This window comes from Sebastes fasciatus, chromosome 7 (assembly GCF_043250625.1).
Source record: "Sebastes fasciatus isolate fSebFas1 chromosome 7, fSebFas1.pri, whole genome shotgun sequence".
NCBI lineage: Eukaryota > Metazoa > Chordata > Actinopteri > Perciformes > Sebastidae > Sebastes > Sebastes fasciatus.
This window is the reverse complement of record NC_133801.1, coordinates 28,776,367-28,796,197: the sequence shown is the minus strand read 5'-3', so window position 1 is coordinate 28,796,197 and position 19,831 is coordinate 28,776,367. Positions and strand designations below refer to the sequence as shown.

General features: G+C 40.0%; 2 protein-coding genes across 20 annotated transcripts in view; one reads left to right on the top strand and one right to left on the bottom strand.

Moving 5' to 3' along the window:
- LOC141770516 (uncharacterized) overlaps positions 1 to 19,831 on the top strand; it is a 458,180-nt gene that overhangs the window by 16,703 nt on the left and 421,646 nt on the right. The window lies entirely within an intron of this gene.
- On the bottom strand, positions 2,974 to 18,293 carry pou2af2 (POU class 2 homeobox associating factor 2). The gene is made up of 5 exons (XM_074640670.1): positions 18,100 to 18,293; positions 16,909 to 17,009; positions 8,907 to 8,946; positions 6,701 to 7,005; positions 2,974 to 5,489 (listed from the first exon to the last, which is right to left on the bottom strand). Exons 1-5 carry the CDS (start codon positions 18,122 to 18,124, stop codon positions 5,052 to 5,054), a joined length of 909 nt encoding a protein of 302 aa, XP_074496771.1. The 5' UTR covers positions 18,125 to 18,293; the 3' UTR covers positions 2,974 to 5,051.

The window sequence follows — 19,831 nt, the reverse complement described above, 5'->3', positions numbered from 1 at the left end:
ATATAATATTAATTTACACTTTGACCAAAAAGAAAGCATACTTTTATTAATTTTATCCTCCTTTTGCAATAACAGAGCATCACACCCCCTCATTAAGGACTGCAGCACTAGGTGCTTCACCTGTGCGCAACTTTTAACACAGGACTTCACCATATATCTGCGATCACACATTTACTGCGGCCAGTCTGCAGGTCAACAACATTTGCAAAGATATGTTTAAGCTTTATTTCAGAGAAAAAAACATAAAAGTGGCAAAGAAGTGGGCGTGGCAAAGGGCAGTAGCCATCTTTGGCATCTTTGGCCTTCAACTCCTCTTGCAAGTGCTCTGTGCGCACTCACCTGCTGAAGGCTGCATGGGACAAGACCCTGCAACTCTCAGCTTATATAATATTATCTTTTAAACACTTTAAATTATTAAAAATTAACAAGAATTCCAGAAATATTAACTTTTTTTTTTTTTTTTCCACTGATGAGCCACAGTTTTCACATTTAAACATAGATTCTTAATTCAGCACCAAATCATTCCCATCCAAATGTACCACCACTGATTAAAGCTGAAATAAATGTATTTTCAAAGTAATTTATAGAAGGTTGTATTGAGAACTCTGGCAACTCTTTCTGTGCATCAGACAGCAACAATATCATATTAACATCAGCCTGTGTACAATTTTATATATATATATTTTTTAGAATGTGGGGCTCATAACTAAATTATTAAAAATAACAGCAACATACAAACATTATACACTAAATATGTCCTATTTAGCCAGCTGTAAACATCTGGAGCAATTTTGTCGTTCGAACAGGTCAAACGTTATCCATTAAACCATTCATGGTATTATTATAAATACGATTATTTGCAAATTATTATTATTATTTGTATTACTATTATTATTATAGGCTTAGTAATTATCGTCACTATTAAAATTTGTATTGCTACAACTAGATAATGACTATTATTAGTTGCAGTAGTAGTATTAGTAGTTGTAGTATAGTCCCATTCGATAAAGAAAGTGTAAGATTTGGACCAATATTACATGTTTGTGTTTCATATTCGCCCCTTCAAAAAGCCCTCTATGGTGATCTAAAGCACTTCTCATAAAGTTCCCTCTTCACATTGCTCCACACATAGAAACCTGGTCATCCCTGTCCTCTGCTCTCCTCTACAGTCATGGTTTGTCTCCCTCTGCTTGCAGCGCAGCGGCTCCTCTCCTCCGGCTGCAGCCGCGGTGCTGGCGCGCCCCCTAGTGGTCACACATCAACACGTCTTCTCCAGGAGCATCAGTTGCCTGTCCATCTGGGCTGTGAGCATCGGCAGTGTCTAAACATTCACTTTTATACGTTTAACAACACGAATTGGCCGATATTAACCCTCTGAGATTAATTTTGTTTTAGGGGGGTACAGGGTACAGGTATTTAGGGGGAGATAGCAGGTCAACAGTAGATGTCACATAGAAGTGCTGTACATCATCTGAAATCAGTTTTTTATTATTTTGTATCTGTTTTTATTTATTTTTATGTTCGAAATAAAGTCATTCATTCATTCATTCATTCATTAAGTGGTGTACATCATCTGAAAGCTGAAAACCTGAAGATTAATTTGAGATGCAGCTCAACACTGTCCAGTTGTTCTAGTCATAAATCATTTATTAATTAATAATAAAAAAAATTGTGAAAGTATATATGAGCTTAGAACATTATGATGGAAGTATATGATGGTCATCCTCATGCTCTATTATGTCTCATTAGTTGCTGCCGCAATTTTTGGGTTGATACCACTTGTTACACAGATTTGGTGCTAAATTAAACCAGATTTTACCAGTGAGAATTGATAAAAAAAGCATCAATAATCCCTCCAAAATACCACATTAAGACACCAAGACCTTGAGGAACACCATAGAAAAACCCATGCTATGATATGGGATCAAAAACTTTTGACATTTGGAGATTTCTGCAAGAATTGCATTTTTCGGTGATTGGATGGCAAACACTACTGTTGTGTAAACTGCTCATAACCCCCCTTACTGTCCATCTAGCTAGGAAAGCCAAATTTCATGAGGCTGTGATTATCCTAGAGGTCACTACAGGTCATTTTATACAGTGAGGTTCAAAAGATGGTCTCACTACAATGAAATGGCTGCTACGGGGACTACCATCAGCTCATTGGATCCACAAGAGTCTCAGCTTTACAGTGATTCATGAAATTCCAAGATTGTGTAGGGACCCCAGTGTGCAGAAATATTCAAATACCCAATTTTAGAATAGGCGAATATAACACATTCATACTCCATTAAAAAAAAGGAACTGCATGTATATATATATATACAGTATGTACTGTATATATATATATAAATAATAATAAATATATATATATATACGTATATATTATATTATATTTATTATATATAATATTTATATTTATATTTATTATTATTATTTTTTTAGTTAGTTAATTTAACAGTTTTCTGTTCCAAGTTGTACAATGTGTGAAAGAATGTGTGTAAAATTTGATAAGAAGAAGCATTAAAAAGTCTCACTGTTTGTTCTGTGTCTTTTGTTTTTTTTAACTTTAAAGATCTTTTATGGCAGCTTTAGTCTGACAACAAAAACATTACTAAACACCAACGACTGTTTGGTGATTTTGAATTTTATGTATTCTATAAAGGTGGATGCTGTTGCAACATTTTTTTCATACAAGTCACAGTGATCCTGGAGCCGTCAGTGTCACCGTCACATTACTACCACTTAGATGAGCAGAAACTGGCCCATTTAGCCATGACTTTTACCTGTACCTTAACTTCTCTGCTCATATGCAAACTACTTTTCATAGATTCTCACGCACAGCAGGTGGTGTTACAGATAACTCCGGTCTGTGGGAGGCTCGTCCTGTGCAGTCGACATAGTGTGGCGATAAATACACTCACGATCAGCCTCACATCATTTTGAAATCCTATTTGTATGTTTATTTTCACCTAAACACAAATATGTGGACATACTGTATGTACGGTACATATTTCATTAAATCATAATTTATATTTGTTTCAAATTAGGATACGGAGTGAAGAAAGGGGATCCCTTACCAAAAAGAAGTTTATTCAAGCGAGCTATTAGTATACTTCTTTTAACCTTAAAATAAGAGAGTATACTTATAGTTTACTTTTTATGAACTTATCAAAAATATACTTAACAAAGTATACTTAAGTATACTTGGCTCATACTGACAAGTATACAGAAAAGCCCAAGTATATCGAACCTCTGCTAAAACAAAAATGGGCTACAAGTATACTTGCAGTATAACAACTATTAAACTAGTAGATTACTGAGAGTATACTTTAAAGTACACTTTCATAAACTATAAAGTGGGATACAAGTACAAAAGTAGTAAACTATCAGTGTACTTATAGTATAGTTGCAGTATAAAATAAAACTTAGGTGTAAACTATTTCTGTACTCAAAGTTAACTATTCTTACACTTAAAGTATACTTAAAAGTATACTTTTATAAACTAAAAGTGGGACAATTTAGTCCCCAGAAGTATTAAAGTAGTAAACTTACAAGTATACCACTAGTACATTGATATTAGTATGCTTAATACATAAAGTATACTTGGGAAATATATACTTGAACTTTACTTATGTATACTTCATAAAATAAACTTGAAGTATACTACTTTTTCGTAAGGGGTTTCACACGCTTCAGCTGATTCACAAGGAATAGTATGTCAGTCACAGAATGGGGCAATCCTGTAACAGGCGAGACTTCAGAGACCAGGTCCAAAACACACTGGAGTATGAGGGGCCGTAAAAGACATAATTCATTCTTGCACTCACACACACATGCATTCTCCTTTCACATGCATATGTTTTCACTCGCACAAGAATTAATGTATGTGTGAGAAGAATATATGTGTTTGTGAGACAGAGTATAGTGGAAACGGATGGCAGGTCATTTGTCGCGCTGGGATTGGCTGAGAAGCTCGAGGAGGGAGGGTCATGTGCAGGCCAGCATGGAAGAAGGAAGAGAGACGCCAGTAGGCCGACTGCAGCCACAGTTGCAAAGTCAGCTTATTATAAGTGACTTTGGGCTTGTTTTCCTCAAAGGTCGCTTACAAATATTTGTAGTTGCGGGTTTTTATTTCTAAAATGTAGCTGCTTATTTGGGCTCCTGTCTCTCTCCTGATGCCTCCTGTGTTGCAGGATCTGTACACAACCCCGATCCTTCCGCCCCTCCCCTTTCCCCACCACACACACACAGACGACACGCTGCTTTATTTCCTCATTCATTCAGTCCGTATCGAAGCGCATTAATTAGCAGAGGTTCGCGTCAGAATTTAAAGATATTAGTTACTCGGTACTATCTAAAGTTACCGCTTTTATGCGCTGTCAGTCTTTTCTGAACAGCTGTTTTTGCCCTCACATTCAAATATCACACAGCATTAAGTCACCGTCATCTCAGAATAAAACCACTGCATTTTCTTCTGTTTGCGAAGTTCATTTTTTATAACAGTGACTGAAACAGCGGTCAGTTTGTTGGCGCAGTTCCACTAACTAGTTCATTGCACATAACGTGTATCTCAGTTTAAATATGCTAGTCAAAATCGGTATGAATCTCAACACAGGATCGACGCTGCTTTCCAGTGTGTTTTCGACCTTGTCTCTGAAATCTCGCCTCCTCATAAAATACATTATGAAGGTTACGGCCCTATTTTATCAACTTAACTACAGTGTGTTATTTTAGTCCATACTGGTCACTCTTATACAAATCAAACAAAAAAGACACACAGGTTTTTACAAATAAGTAGGACTTTCCCATCAGATCAGGCTGTAATATTAGGCCCCTTGGTCGTCATAGGCTACCTCACTCCTACCAACATATCAAAACATGACTCCTCTCTTTGTAAATGCATTGAAATTGTCCTATCAACAACACTTCACAACTGTTTGACTGAGTGCATTTTCTCTGTACTGCCAAGTGCTTGTTGAGTTCATTGGTTAATTGTCTGTGAAACCTCCATCTTCTTCTAAATTGTGACCCTCAGGCCGGTCCTCCAGTCAGTAGGCCCTCCTGATCTCGTAGGGCGACCAGGAGCTCACTCCGTCCTCTTTGGCCCAGGACGAGTGAGCCTCGCCGTTGGGTGGGAGGCCGGCGTGGCTGTCGGCCGCCTCCTCTGTCACCATCTTGGACACCAGGTCGCTGATGGGAGTGCTCATGTAGGAGGGGCAGGGGAAAGAGGTGGAGGCGGTCGGGTAAGAGCTGCTGGTGGTTAAAGGGTGGTAGTGGGCTTCCTCCAAGGAGTGCAGGGTGTAGGCCTGGCTGCTGGACACGGGCCCCATGGAGGAGCCTCGGCTGGGGGAGCGGTACTGGGAGGGGCTCCCAGGGGGTTCTGGGCTGGGCATGGAGGGCGGGACACTGACGGAGGCTAGGCTGTCTGGACACAGAGCCTCCACCTGGGACACCGGCTCTGGAACTGACTGCTCCCATGAGTCTCTCTGAGGCAGGAAGACAAGAGTGGAGAGGACAAATCATTCATTCATTCGTTTCCTCTACTGACTAAAGGAAGCATCCGTCATCAGATACCGTTCATATCAGCACAGGAGTGCTTTTGTAATGACCTGATGTCATTTATATATTCCCTCAACTCTTGTACTCCATACACTGAGTTCCTGTTTCCCAGAATGCTTAGAGAAAGACAACAAAGGGCATTCATGCTTCAGCTGACTATGTTTCAGAATTTCAAAAGTTGGTTGACACAAATAAAAAAAACATATGTTCTCAATGACCCCTAGTGGTATCTATGTAGACTTTTTCTTCACAAGCTGGTGACATCACCCATTGTTTTGTGGACTACGGTTTTGAAGCCTCGAGTTTGGCATTTAGGCTGGCGCCATCTTGTTTTTTTTGCAACCAGATGTGACATGAGAAGGTGGAGCTAAGTACAACCGAACGTTGAATAAGACATTGTTAGGTAGGTTGTGCAATCAGACTTCTTTTTGCAACAAGAGGAGTCGCCCCCCGCTGGCTATTTGAAAGAATGCAAGTTGAAGGCACTTCCACTTCCCTTCTCAGACCCCGGAGTTGTCCACTGGGAGGAACATTAATTTGGAGTCGACCTGATGAATTTAAGTTCTATATTAACTCTCTTTTATCTCTATTTTTGGTCTCCACCAACTCTCGAGGTACATATCTGTCTCTTTAGCGGCTAACCGCTCCACTATGTTCACCAGCTACTCGCCTACTTTGTCTGGTTTGGTGCTGTGTAGGTAGTGTTCAATGGGTTTATAGAGCTTTTTCTCTAAAACCTGCTTCCTGACATTATGAGGCCAATGAGAGTTGCGAGCAAGAAAACCAAAACAATGAGCTGAAAGGAGTTAAAACGCTCCTTTGCTGAAGGCAAATGCAGAGTAATTCTCTGTGGGTTTACCACTATACAATCGGACTTCTTTTGCAATGAGAGGAGTCGCCCCCTGCTGGCTTTTCAGACCCGGAGTTTGCTTTCTTGTTAAAAACCTTTGGAGCCTTTCCCATCATGCACTAGGTTTAAAGGATAGGTTCACAGTTTTTTTTAAATCCATCTTAAAACTATAGTCAGGTGCCCAACTGAACCCTGAAACTATTCTTTTTGGATAGGATTTATGAACGTCCCTCCCCTCTCCACTCTTCTGTCACAGATATCCATCCACACAGAGGAACCCCATCCTACCAGAAATAAATGTGAGGACTCTCCACCAAAGGGAGGCAGCAGGGATGAGAGGGCCGACGAGGGCAGGAAGGATCCTCCGGAGCTGGAGAAGGCAGCGGCGCTGCGGTAATCACCGAAGGTCTCAGGGTAGTAGCTGTCAATGAAGGAGGAGTAGCTGGTCATGACGGAGGGGTCGCAGCCCAGAGGTTTACCACCCAGCGTAGGCGAATAGACGTCAGGGGAGAACTGCTTGGTGGACTGGCAGAAGTCTGAGTCTGAGATGAAGGGACGCCTCATGCCGTAGTAGCTAGGCAGCATGTGAGACCCTGCAGAGAACAACACCAAGCCATTAATGAAATGCTCTTTATCTTCATCCCAGCAGCAGTTAAAGGAGTTTACACACCTCAAATTCTTGAAATTTGCAGACAACTGAGTCAAAACACAAATTGGATCTATAGGTATTAATTATAGTGATGATGAGAGTACTGATTGAGCATGTGTTGACAGCTTTGTCTTGCAGGCAGTAAAGTGAGTGAGCGGTGAAGATCTTTGACGCTAAAGAGTATAGAAACCTCTTGTAGTCATCACAGTCTGTCTGGGCCAAATTGATCACTATAAGTGGATGATTATTATAACCAAATTTATTTTCCTCTTCCTTATTTCTCATGCAGATTACAATCTGATTGACATTTGTATATTTATTACATGGATATAAAGTAATGAAATGGACAGCTTCGCTATTTACTGGATTTTATTGACTGTTTCAAAATACAGTAGGGGAGACCGGGGGCAATTGTAACATCTCAAATATCTCCAATCAGAAATGAAACAGAACTATGAAACTCATTATGCACATGGTCTGTGATGATCCCTCTCTGCCTGCTGATGTCTCATTCTTATTGAGTTTATCTGCCAAGACTCATTTTTGAGGTATAAAAGTATTTTCTTTTTTCTCGACAGTGTTTTGCCTCTCAATCTGGGGACCAGGGTTCAACTCCCACCAAGAGCTGATGTCTCATTCTTTCAAGATCTTCAATGTCTATGAATCAGAAGTTCTCTTAATTTTACATAGTGCCATAATATTATACGCCTACAAACGCTTTTTAAATTACTGTACAAACAAAAACTACTGTACTGTGTATAATTATTATGCTAGAATAAGGTACTGTATTGTACTGTACAGTACTGTAAAAAAATACTGTTTACTGTAGTTCAAACTATACACTATAGCCTAAAACAGTATTATGCTGTTTACAAATACAGTAACGTCAGTATTGAGAATAGGCTGCTAAGCCACAGCTTGGCGGTGTTTTCTGTGCATGTCTATATTTTTAACAGGCCTGAAAAGACAATGCAGGCTATCATTGCCTAATATTAGGGCTGTCAATTATTTAAAATATTTTATTGCGATTAATCGCATGATTGTCCATAGTTAATCACGATTAACCGCAACATTTTTATCTGTTCAAAATGTACCTTAAAGGGAGATTTGTCAAGTATTTAATACTCTTATCAACATGGGAGTGGACAAATGTGCTGCTTTATGCAAATGTATGTATATATTTATTACTGGAAATCCATTAACAACACAAAACAATGACAAATATTGTCTAGAAATCCTCACAGGTACTGCATTTAGCATAAAAAAAATATGCTCTAATCATAACATGGCAAACTGCAGCCCAACAGGCAACAACAGCTGTCAGTGTGTCAGTGTGCTGACTTGACTATGACTTGCCCCAAACTGCATGTGATTATCATAAAGTGGGCATGTCAGTAAAGGGGAGACTCGTGGGTACCCATAGAACCCATTTTCCTTCACATATCTTGAGGTCAGAGATCAAGGGACCCATTTGAAAATAGCCATGCCAGTTTTTTCCTCGCCAAAATTTAGCGCAAGTTTGGAGCGTTATTTAGTTTCCTTCGCAACGAGCTATCTCACTATCGCTATCTCTACTCTCTCTTTAAAACTGAGCCTGCTAGAAACTAAAAATCTGAAGTAGCGTTAATGCGTTATTATTGCCTTAACTTTGACAAACCTACCTGATATTAAAGTAAAACATAAAATATAGCAATTTTTCCCCCATATGTTGTCATGTATGAAAAGACCCAAAATGAACACTGTAAGCAGACTACTCTATTATTATAAGCAAATGATTTAAATAGCCTTTGTACAGGAAGGATTCTGTCCACATAAGATCACTGTATTTGATTTGCATAGTCTCACCTGGCATCTGGACAAATGAAGGCGGAGTGGTCGATCCTCCCTGTGACAGAGAAACAAGACTTGAAATAAGGCATGCAAACTGGATGACACGTTCATTACACATGAAGGTGAAGGTTTTGTGGAGTGACAGGGATATCAGAGATTCTGTATTGACTGCAATACAGAAGAAAGCACAATAGAGAGCACACATTTCATACAAAATTAATTAATAAGTTCTTTTGATGAAGTGAAGAGCTTGTGTTATTCTTACTATACTACACTTCCTGTACATACAGCATGTATATTTGGCTACAGAATGTTAATACAACACAAATAACTACACCAGGGCTGGCTTAAGGCACAGGCCATATATGCGGTCGCCAGGGCGCCACCTTCTGGGGGGAGCTGGTCGTGCTCAAAAAATAATTAAATTAAAAAAAAACAATGCCGGTGGCCACCCTTCATCATTTTCTGCATTGAGGTAACAAATGAACAAATAAAAAAAGAAAGAAAGAAAGAAAGAAAGAAAGAAAGAAAGAAAGAAATACACTTTTCACCCCTTTAACTCTCTTTCTCACACCTTTCCATCTGCCCGGCCGAACTTATCAGACTAAACACTTTTAAGCCAACCATATCAGGGACCAATTGTTTATTTATAATATAGTAATTTATGAAATTAAAAAAGCTGAATTTTTCATGCTTTCTCCTACAAATTGTCAGCAACACGTGACACACGTCTCAATTTCCGCTCCAGTCTTTTCAAAATAAAACTATTTAATTAGGCTTAGAAATAGATAGACTTGGTAAGGCTTGGGCAACAAACTACTTAGTTAGGTTGAGCGAAAGATCGTGGTTTAGGTTAAAATAACTCCGGAAGTGCTGTAACTTAAGTACGGAAGTTAAATGGCAAATAAATCATCTTTGGCTTCTGGTTTAACACGGGACACAAACGCCGGTCTTCTGGGCCAAAGTCCTGTTTTTTTTTTTCCAACCATCCACCCCGACCTCCCCCGAAGACAGGTTCAAACACGAGGAAATATTCATACAATCACAAGAGATGTGCAGGCAGAGCCAAAAAAGCCAAAGGGCTTATTGTGCCGTTCCCCCAGAAGAGTATCAAATGTCATCATCACAACAACATCATGTTTCAGGAGCAATCTGTGCAAACCAGAATCTGCAGTACTAAGAGTTGACAATTAGGAATGTGTTAAAGAGACTGTGTGTACTATTTAGTGGCATCTCTCCGCTCACTCCTCCCTTTCAAAGACTGCGGTAACGCGAGCCGCCGAGTGCAAAACCGTGGTAACGTCGTTCGCCTCGCTCAGAGGCCATCCATACCATAACAACAACGAAATTCAGACGCCGGCTGGCGGTACCACGTTTTTTTCACTCCTCGGCTCACATTACCACAGTTTCACAAGCGTGTCGGAGAACTGTGGCCAAACCAAAAGGCCAGTGTTTGGTTTGTCCGTTCTTGGCTACTGTAGAAACATGGCGTAGCAACAATGCGGACTGCGTGAAGAGGACCTGCTCCCTGTGTAGATATGAAGGGCTCATTCTAAGTTAACAAAAACCCGATTCTTAGTTTCAGGTGATTATACACCTTTAACACTTTTTTTTTTCTTTTTCACAAAATTACTGGGAATTGAATTACAAATTGTAGGACCCCCAATAGAAAATTTAAATTGGGTTTGAAGTTCTTGAAAGTGCAGGCTGAAGCTGATGACGGTTCCTGCTTTCATATTTGACATCTTTGGAAACTCCATTAGATCAACGTTTGGCTGCACGGCAGGAATTTATACATGCTGCATTGAAAAGTTATGGTCTGTTTGTCCGTGCTGCATTCTATTATTGTTAGCAGCGTCATCTACTCATATTTGATGGGTAATGTGATATGTAATCATTGATAAAAGGCTTTCCCGAACACTGTTTTTTTGGTTTCGATGCTTCGGTGAGTTATATTCGAAGGTATTCGAAGCTTCACTTCACGGAGCAGAGCAGCAGGCTGACTTGTTGTTTTGTCTGTCTGTTTCCATCTCCCCCGTTTCAGTGCCGCTGCCGCACGACTGTGCACACACGCACCTCTACATACAACCAGAGATATCCATCTCAGAATAACTAATAATAATTAATGGTGAGTATGAATAATAATGTGGGATTTTTCCTTATTTCATTGGCTACTTTGGGATCTTTACATTATTATGACATACTTATATATATATATATATATATATATATATATATATATAAAAGAAGCATACAAATACTGATTTGGAGGTCGATTACCATGGCAACGGTCGAAGCATCAAAACATTCGTGTCAGCCCTAGATTGATATATCATTTTGTGCATCTGTCTGTTTCTGTTCTAAAGGCAGATACAGATGGGTGCAGAGTGCAGAGCCGTGCAGCGCACAGACACACATACACACAGACACACAGACAGGGTTTGACAGGCTCTCTTGTTTGCATATTGCTAACATGAAAGAGTTGATATTAAGCCTGTGTTGGCTGGGAGGCAAGCAAATTTTGTGGACTGAATTTGAATGTGATTTGCCAGTGCCAAGACTTCCTCATGTGGCCCAGGTACGGCTCAGTGCATCTCTGAAGGCTGCGTATGGAAATCAGCTCTCCCAAGCTCAGAGAGTCAGGCAGTGTGTGTGTGTGTGTGTGGAGGAGGAGGAGGAGGGGGGGGGGGGGGGGGGGAGGGTTGGAGTGTTATGATGATGATGGACTTATTAACATCATTTTACAGAGAAGCTCTTCCTTCCTATGCAAAACACTCTTTAAATTCTTATATTTCCTGTTACATGCTGATATTAAAAAAAAATTAAAAAAAATAGTCACACCTATTAAAAAAAGTGAACACATTTTTTTTGTGAGAATATTCACATATTACGTATTAAGTTAAATTTTTCTTTCTTGGTCCACTGCAGTTCCTTTATTTGCTTCATATTTATAATATTCTATTTTGAACTTTCAGGACTTTATGTTAAAATGACCCCTATTTTTTGTTTTGTATTCTATTATTTCTTATTTTATCTGATCACATTTTGCTGTTGAAGCACCATGATGTTTTCTACAGGGATCATTACAGTTCAGTGTTATCTTGAGTTGTTCTTGAGTTCTTATTGATTATGGATAAAACGTTTCACCCAGAAACACATCACACAAAGTCTCTCCAGCCTTAGAATAAAATGTCACCGACTTGAGTTTTCTGCATCACACGCCTTCATTTGTCACAGTTTGATTATTTATGTAATAGCAGCATGTTTGGGCACACCGCCCCTATAGAAATGTGCTCAGAAAAGAGAAGCGGATGAAGTGGAATGATGTAAGATCTTTATACTTTCACTGTGGCCTCTCCGTGTTCCAACACGAGGAGACTGGCTCTGTGGTCAGAGTTTGCTCTTCACTCTCAATGGCCTTTTATTCCCAGAGATAAAGGGAGGCATTAGCTAACAGAAGGACGTGGCTGGCTTTAGTTACTGTGTGTCTGTGTCTGTGCATCATCAGGTCTTCATGTGCCATTTATAAACATACAAGTAAACCTCACATTGAAAAGGTGCTGAATTTCAGGCTATGGATACCTGCATATAAAGTATGACCTACATATACTAACTTGACTTTATATAGGAAAATTGAAATTACTTTATAAGAAAAACTACTATATGAACACAACATCAGGTTATTACATACAAATTACTTGTAGGCTACTGTTATTCATACAATAGAAAACATGACCATTACATTGCCTTATCTATCTATCTATCTATCTATATTGGTTATACACACATTAGGGCTGTCAATCGATTAACATATGTTATCGGGATTAATCGCAAATTAATCACAAATTTGTTTCTGTTCAAAATGTACCTTAATGGGAGATTTGTCAAGTATTTAATATTCTTATCAACATAGGAGTGGGCAAATATGCTGCTTAATGCAAATGTATGTATATATTTATCACTGTAAATCAATTAACAACAAAAAACATTGACACATATTATCCAAAAACCCTCACAGGTACTGCATTTAGCATAAAAATATGCTAAAATCATAACATGATTATGACTCTAGCTTTAAAACTGAGCCGGCTACAACCTCCGGAAGATTGACTCCGTTAATGCGTTAAAGAAATTAGTAACGCGTTAACTTCAACATCCATCCATCCATCCATCCATCTGCAACCGCTTATCCCGTTAGGGGTCGCGGGGGGGCTGGAGCCGATCCCAGCCGACATTGGGCGAAGGCAGGGTACACCCTGGACAGGTCGCCAGTCCATCGCAGGGCTGACACATAGAGACAGACAACCATTCACGCTCACATTCACACCTACGGGCAATTTAGAGTCAACAATTAACCTAACCTGCTGTTGGACTGTGGGAGGAAACCGGAGTACCCGGAGAAAACCCACGCTAACACGGGGAGAACATGCAAACTCCACACAGAAGGGTCCCAAGCCGGATTCGAACCTGCAACCCTCTAGCTGTGAGGCGCCAGTGCTAACCACTGCACCACCGTGCAGCCCTTAACCCGTTAACTTCAACAGCCCTAGAATATATATATATATATAGTTTGCTAACATTAGCTAACCATGAGCTACTGGTCATACCACACCAAATATTATTGTAGATGCAAAACCACTGAGTGTATGAAACTCATAGAAGTGGAGGCTGACGTTATCTTCACTGACTAGCGACTCACGTAACTAGTGACTCACTAGACTGACGATACTAACGACTCACGTGTCTAGCAACTCACGGGACGGACGATACCGACGAGTCACGTGACTAAAGACTGAGGTGACTAAATAAGTCAACTTTTAGTTTCACACGGGACACGAACACCGGTCTCCTGGTTGAAGGTCTTGTGTTTGTTTGACCCATCCACCACCCCCTCATGTCCACCCTGAACGCACAATCACGCTATTGATACTACGTCACTTTCCAATGCCGAGAGGTAAATGGTGGTATTTGAAAAATGAACACCCGACTGAGAGTGTCTTTTAGCACAACCGAACGCTGGACCGTGGTAGCGACACCATGGCAGTGCCGTAGCAACAGATCACTCAAAGCATCCATGTTCTTAATTATGCATAACTTAGCGTTAATATAATTTAAACGGGTACATAAAAATAATAAAAAATGAATAAATAAATAAATTACACTTTTAACAGCAGAAATGCAAAGTTAAGTGTTATTTTTTAATTTTGTATCTATAAGAGAAGACTGATCAGCTGTAAAATTGAACCAAGCTTTCAGCGTTTTGTGTTCTGCAACAGTGTCATTACAGTTAGAGAGCTTGTTATTAGTGTTTTTGAAGAGTAACAAGAGCAGAAGCTAGCTGTTGTTATTGTCTCATCTGTGCACTCACTGACCCCTGACAGAGACACTTGTCTCCTCTTCAACATATGTTGTTAGTCAGGTTTGGACAATATGTTCTGCTTATTAATTTGTGGCTTCATTAAATGATGTCACTACTCATAACTTTGCAAACAATTCAGAAATGTACCGCAGCCCCACTCATCCACAACAACGCAAGTTGTAGTTTTGCTAAAATAAATATTTTTTACTCGCAGAACTGTTCTGGAGGCAGATTTAAAGGATAAGAATGGCATTATTCCATTTTTGTATTATTGTCAACAGGTCAAAGACCAAAACCAACAATGCGTTAAGCTGTCTATCAATACTTTCTGACTTCTCTACCCGTTTGTAGCTCTCAGCCACACTGGCTCCTACCGAAGCTGTAAATGTATACAAAAAGGATCACAGAAACATAGTGAAAAGGCTCAATCATTTCCTAAAACAGCTGAACAGACACTGAAGTTTTTAGGAAATGATACTCAACTAGGAGAAAATAGTGCATTTGTTAGGGACTATGTTCAGCTGTGGATTTGGGGTGCTAGTGAGTAATCACTGTATAATAAGCTACAGTGTGTGTGTGTTCATGATAATGAAGGAACATGTCACCCAATGCAACGCTGCGGCTCTTTGGAAAAAAAAAAATTCTCATTTAACTACTTACTACAATTGATGGGGTCCTAAATGAACAAAGTTTTCTGTGAAAGTTGAAACTATTGATTGTACAGGAGCAGATTCTCTACTTTTAGCTTTTGGACAACAATGGAGCTCTACGGCACAGAGGAATAGAGTGCTCCAGGGATGACGTATTGTGTAGGCCAACCAGGAAGTTAGTTATCTCTGTGTCAAACAAACATATATGATATACGTTTTGTTCAGAAAGATAATCTTCACAAATGAACACCACTTTTATGATTTTTGAGTTGTAAATGCAATCGACAGAAGTTAATTGCTAATGTTAGGCTATAAACGAACTACACCACGGTCGCATGAGCGCGTCTGCATGCAACGAGGCTGTTAAGGAGGACGAGTCGGCGTGATGGTGTTTAGTAATCTCATTTAGCCACTTGCTAGCAACCACCTTTTTAAAGACACATGAAGTCTTCAGAATTTACAAGTGGGGTATTTATTGATGTATTTGATGTCGAAAAACAAAACATTAAAATCTCTTCAGCTTGTGTTAACCACAGACTTTATTTCAGGCATCTAACTAAAAACCCTTTAAAAAAACCCATTGACTTCCAGACGAGGGAACTAAAATGCTTACTCATTTCCGGGTTTTAGAACTCATTCCTGTAGCACTCTATAAGACATATCAGGCTTTGGATACACATACAACACTTTGTCAGATCAATTCATCATGGGTTTTGGTCTTTTCATGGGATTTGATGACAATTAAAAGAAATATAGAATATTACCAGTATTATCCTTTAATGTTACAGAATGTTTAGAACAAATGCTAAAAAGGCTAAACGGGGTCTGAGCTCAAAATACTCTAATGTTAACTCCAAAATCATAATAAGGCTTGCTGACTTGCTGTAGCTCAAAGCTGCGAGTTAGCCACCTGCACTGTGTTTGTCTGGTTTTGCCAACTGACGCTAAACATCACGTGTATCTCTCAGAGCAAAATTTGTGTTTAAATAAAACTTCACCAGCACAGCCAAGATTTACTGCTGTCCTACTGTACATGTCCTCCCACTCAGAGCTCCATGCAGGCCTAGCAGTTGTGCGCCATTTGCTGTATATGCAGTTACTGTAAGTTACAAAACTAAAACTAAAAGCCCGAGCTGGGAATTTTATGCAAAGTGTTTCACTGGAGAAGGGTGATTTCTGGAAGCTTTTGTTGCATTTGATGATATCTGTACTCCTCCGTTACTCCCACGATCCCGTCGTTACGCAAGTCGTTAGCAGCCAGCATATCTATGGAGTGGACATGCCGACGCTAAACAGAAGACAAACAGTGATCCTGTAAAGCCTTTTGACAGGGCGGTTTGTGGAAAAATGAAAAGCCAGTCTTGCTTGTGCATGCAGACGATGATTTCTCTGACTGTGTGTGAGAGTGCGTGTTGCCGTGTGTTTCTGAGACAACAATAGGAGGCTTGTCTGCGGCCTGTACACGGCGGAGGACAATGTCGGCTGGCAGGTGTGCGTGGATCAAACTTTGCATAGGCAGCCTCCTTCACTGCCCTTTTTCTGCCTCTCTATGCTACCTGTCCACCTCAACCTTCCCACACCCGCCTCCACCTCGGGCGAGTTTTTTTGGAGGGGATAGGGGGGGGGGAGATCATGGCCATCACCATTGCAAGCATTGTGTCAGAGTTCTTTTGTGAGGCCGGGATGGGACTCTGCGCTTTGTGTCTCTCTCTACACACATCATGCTCAGCTATTTACAGATTGGCTTTGCGAGCGCTCGAGGGGAGCAGAGACAGAGGAGGGAGGGAGGTACAGGTGGTCAATGGATCAACCATGCATCGTTAGTCCACAAAACAAAATGTAAACAAGGAGAGGAGATTTTTTTTTTGTTGAAAAGGCGACCTCTTAATTGTGCCACCAACAGAATGTCAACTGTGGCTGCACTGTTTGGTTTGGGAGAATAAATGAAGTGGGGAGAGACAGGACTGGGACAAAAGCAGAGCGGTTTAGTAGAGGAGGTTGTGCTTACGCTGTATCTGGGCCCATTTGTCTGTCGGGATCGCTTCTCCGCCAGCAGGTCTTTGACTGTGTGCTTCACTCGAACGCCTTGGTACACTCTCTTGGAATATTCTAGACGGAGCAAGAAAAAAACAGCGTGAGAATCCACATTTGATACAAATCCAAGAGACAGTTTGACTTGTAACACGACTTCATACAAATTTTCATCCATCCCCACAAATGTGTGATCATTTGAATGTTTCACAGTTTTATTCATGTAGGCGAATGACTCGTTGGGACTGGTGTGTAAATGTCATGGAAATTGCCTTCGGTTTGGTCAATGCAAATGGACGGCCAAAACGAGGCAATTTACTAGAAACACTTGCTGGAACCTTACAGTGAAGGGAGACCGGAAGGGGTTAAACAAAGTAAAATATTACAATTAAATAAAGATTATAAAAATTCTGCATGCATGCATCGTACTGTACAAACAGCTGTTACATTGGTCTTTACAAATCTCTAACGTGTGCTGGTGTGATTTGGAGACATTCCTGGGAAGCAGAAGCATAAACTCAATGAAATGCAAACTTTATTATGCAAACGGAAATTGCATGCAAAAAATTTTATGTAAAAGATGCCATCTTTTTGAATGGATATTTTAGATAAGACCCAACTTCGCTCCACCAATGACATTCTTGAAAATGAGCACTTTGCGCAAACTAAACATCATCCTATCAGGTGTTATTCCACAGTTAAATATACCGAATATGAATCTTATCAATTAGCATATGAAAACCTGCAAGTGCTTGATGTTAAGAACATCTTTCGAATATCATACACAGATTTGTGTGTGAATTGTATGGAGAACATATTTACTGGATACAGGATATTTACTGACATCTTATTTTGTTATTGTTGATACATTCCTGATATCATTGCTATTAAAATTGACTTATTTCTTAAGGGAAATCAATACAGTGAAAGGAAACTAAGCACACGTCATCAAATAAGACACAGAATACAAATGACATTGTCACATACACGAAAAAAAAAATCCTAGTAAATTTCTTCCTGTGCACTCTCCAAAATAAAAGCATTATCTCATGAAAATAAATTATTAAGTTCAACCGTAAAAGATCTATTTTTGCCGCAAATATTACATGCAGAACATTAATAACAATAGTAATGACAGCAGGAGCAGCTGTATATGAATGAGTCTTACCTGTGTCCATGATGCTGTTGTACATGAGCAGTCTGACACACACACACACATACAAACATGCACGCACACACACACAGAGGCCTCTCTGTTCTCCCTCTGCAGTATTTGCCTACAGTAGCTGGATCCCGGTGTGCAGCACCATACTGAGTGGTGCGTGCCACGATGGGGAGCTTTAACTATGTTGTCAGGAGGGCAGGGACACATGGAACATGCCACCTCACACTGCAGTCATGAGGAGGCAGCTTTTCAAAATGACCTTTATCTATTTGTTTAAATGCAAATGTTTGGTAGGGAAGTTTTTTTAGACTATTTGCATCTGCAGTCAAGATTAGGGGTTGGAAGCATCAGGGGCATGGAAGAGACAACGACTGGGAAGCAGCATGTCACTCCTTTCCTGAGCCCCCACTCATCATCCAAATTCAAAAAGGATATATTGTTTCCACATTGTGATTTGTAGCTGTCAGGAGTGCTCTCGCTGCTGCCGTTTGTGGGATGGGCGTTCTGTTTTTGTTTCAGTTTGAGAGTTGGCATCTCTGGAATAAACCTTTACTGAGCAATAAAGAAGCTCAGAATGTACCAAAGCAACTTCTTGTGTTGGCACAGGTCCAGTGTTGGTATCTCAGATCAAACAGTTGATAACAGAACTTTGATACTTCCTGCCAAAAATGAGCCATTTAAAAAAGATAAAAAAAGAGAGACATTTTTGCATGAAAGGGCATTATTTTGCAATTTTCTACCCAAATTGATGTGCTGACATTTGTATAAAAGCCTCTGAGTGAACTAAAACCAAATGAGTCATCTCAATCTTGTGTTTAAAGGATAGCTGGAGGCATGCTGCGCTAAACAATTAGTGTCTGGCTTTATAACGAAGCTCTGTTTAATTGTTTCCTGGCTGAACCTCAGGGTGTTTTGCCTTCCGATTGTGACTCCGTTAGTTCATTAAAATGTAAATAGTGTCCATGGAAATTTTACATGAGTTTCCCATAGTGCTGCGTTTTGACACACGGGATTTTATAATGAAAGCAGCGAGATAAAGTAAACTTAAAAGTGGCACAACTTATGCTTACTTGGATTTGTATTCAGGTTGGTGTGACACTTTCAAACAGAGATCCAAACACTAATGTTACCATGATGATGCACGCTTAACGTAGGCCCAGTCAGAAGCCTGCAAAATCCATATGCCGACTGTGTGATCTGAATCATAATGATGGTCACCTGATTAACCACCTAGTGCAGAATACATACTGTCACTCTGCTGTTAGCTGCAGTATGACACACTTATACACAGTATGTTGGCATGTGGTGAAATGTGCAACAACACACGGACAGCAAGTGAGGAGATGCAACACAGTCTCATGGTAGTTTGTGAAATAGGCACAAAATGTAATCTATTTCATTCGTGTGCATAGACTCAAATTTCCCTTTTTTTTGTGACGCTCAGCACGACTTTCAACAACGTATATTTTGTGCTTTTTCCTACGAATGTCCAGGAACACGTGACGCACGTGTCAATTTCAGCTCCAGTCTTTTCAAAATAAAACTACTTAGGCAACAAACTGCTTAATTAGGTTTAGGAAAAGATCAACTTGGTTAGACTTAGGCAACAAACGACTTAGTTAGGTTTAGGAAAAGATCGACTTGGTTAGACTTAGGCAACAAACGACTTAGTTAGGTTTAGGAAAAGATCGACTTGGTGAGGCTCAGGCAACAAACTACTTAGTTAGGTTTAGAA

Excerpts from the sequence above, each read along its gene's own strand:
- pou2af2 (XM_074640670.1), bottom strand. The coding sequence starts at position 18,124 with ATGTACAACAGCATCATGGACACAG. Across the intron at positions 17,010-18,099 it reads CAACAGCATCATGGACACAG|AATATTCCAAGAGAGTGTAC; the intron begins GTAAGACTCATT and ends TGCTCCGTCTAG. Across the intron at positions 8,947-16,908 it reads CAAATGGGCCCAGATACAGC|GGAGGATCGACCACTCCGCC; the intron begins GTAAGCACAACC and ends TCTCTGTCACAG.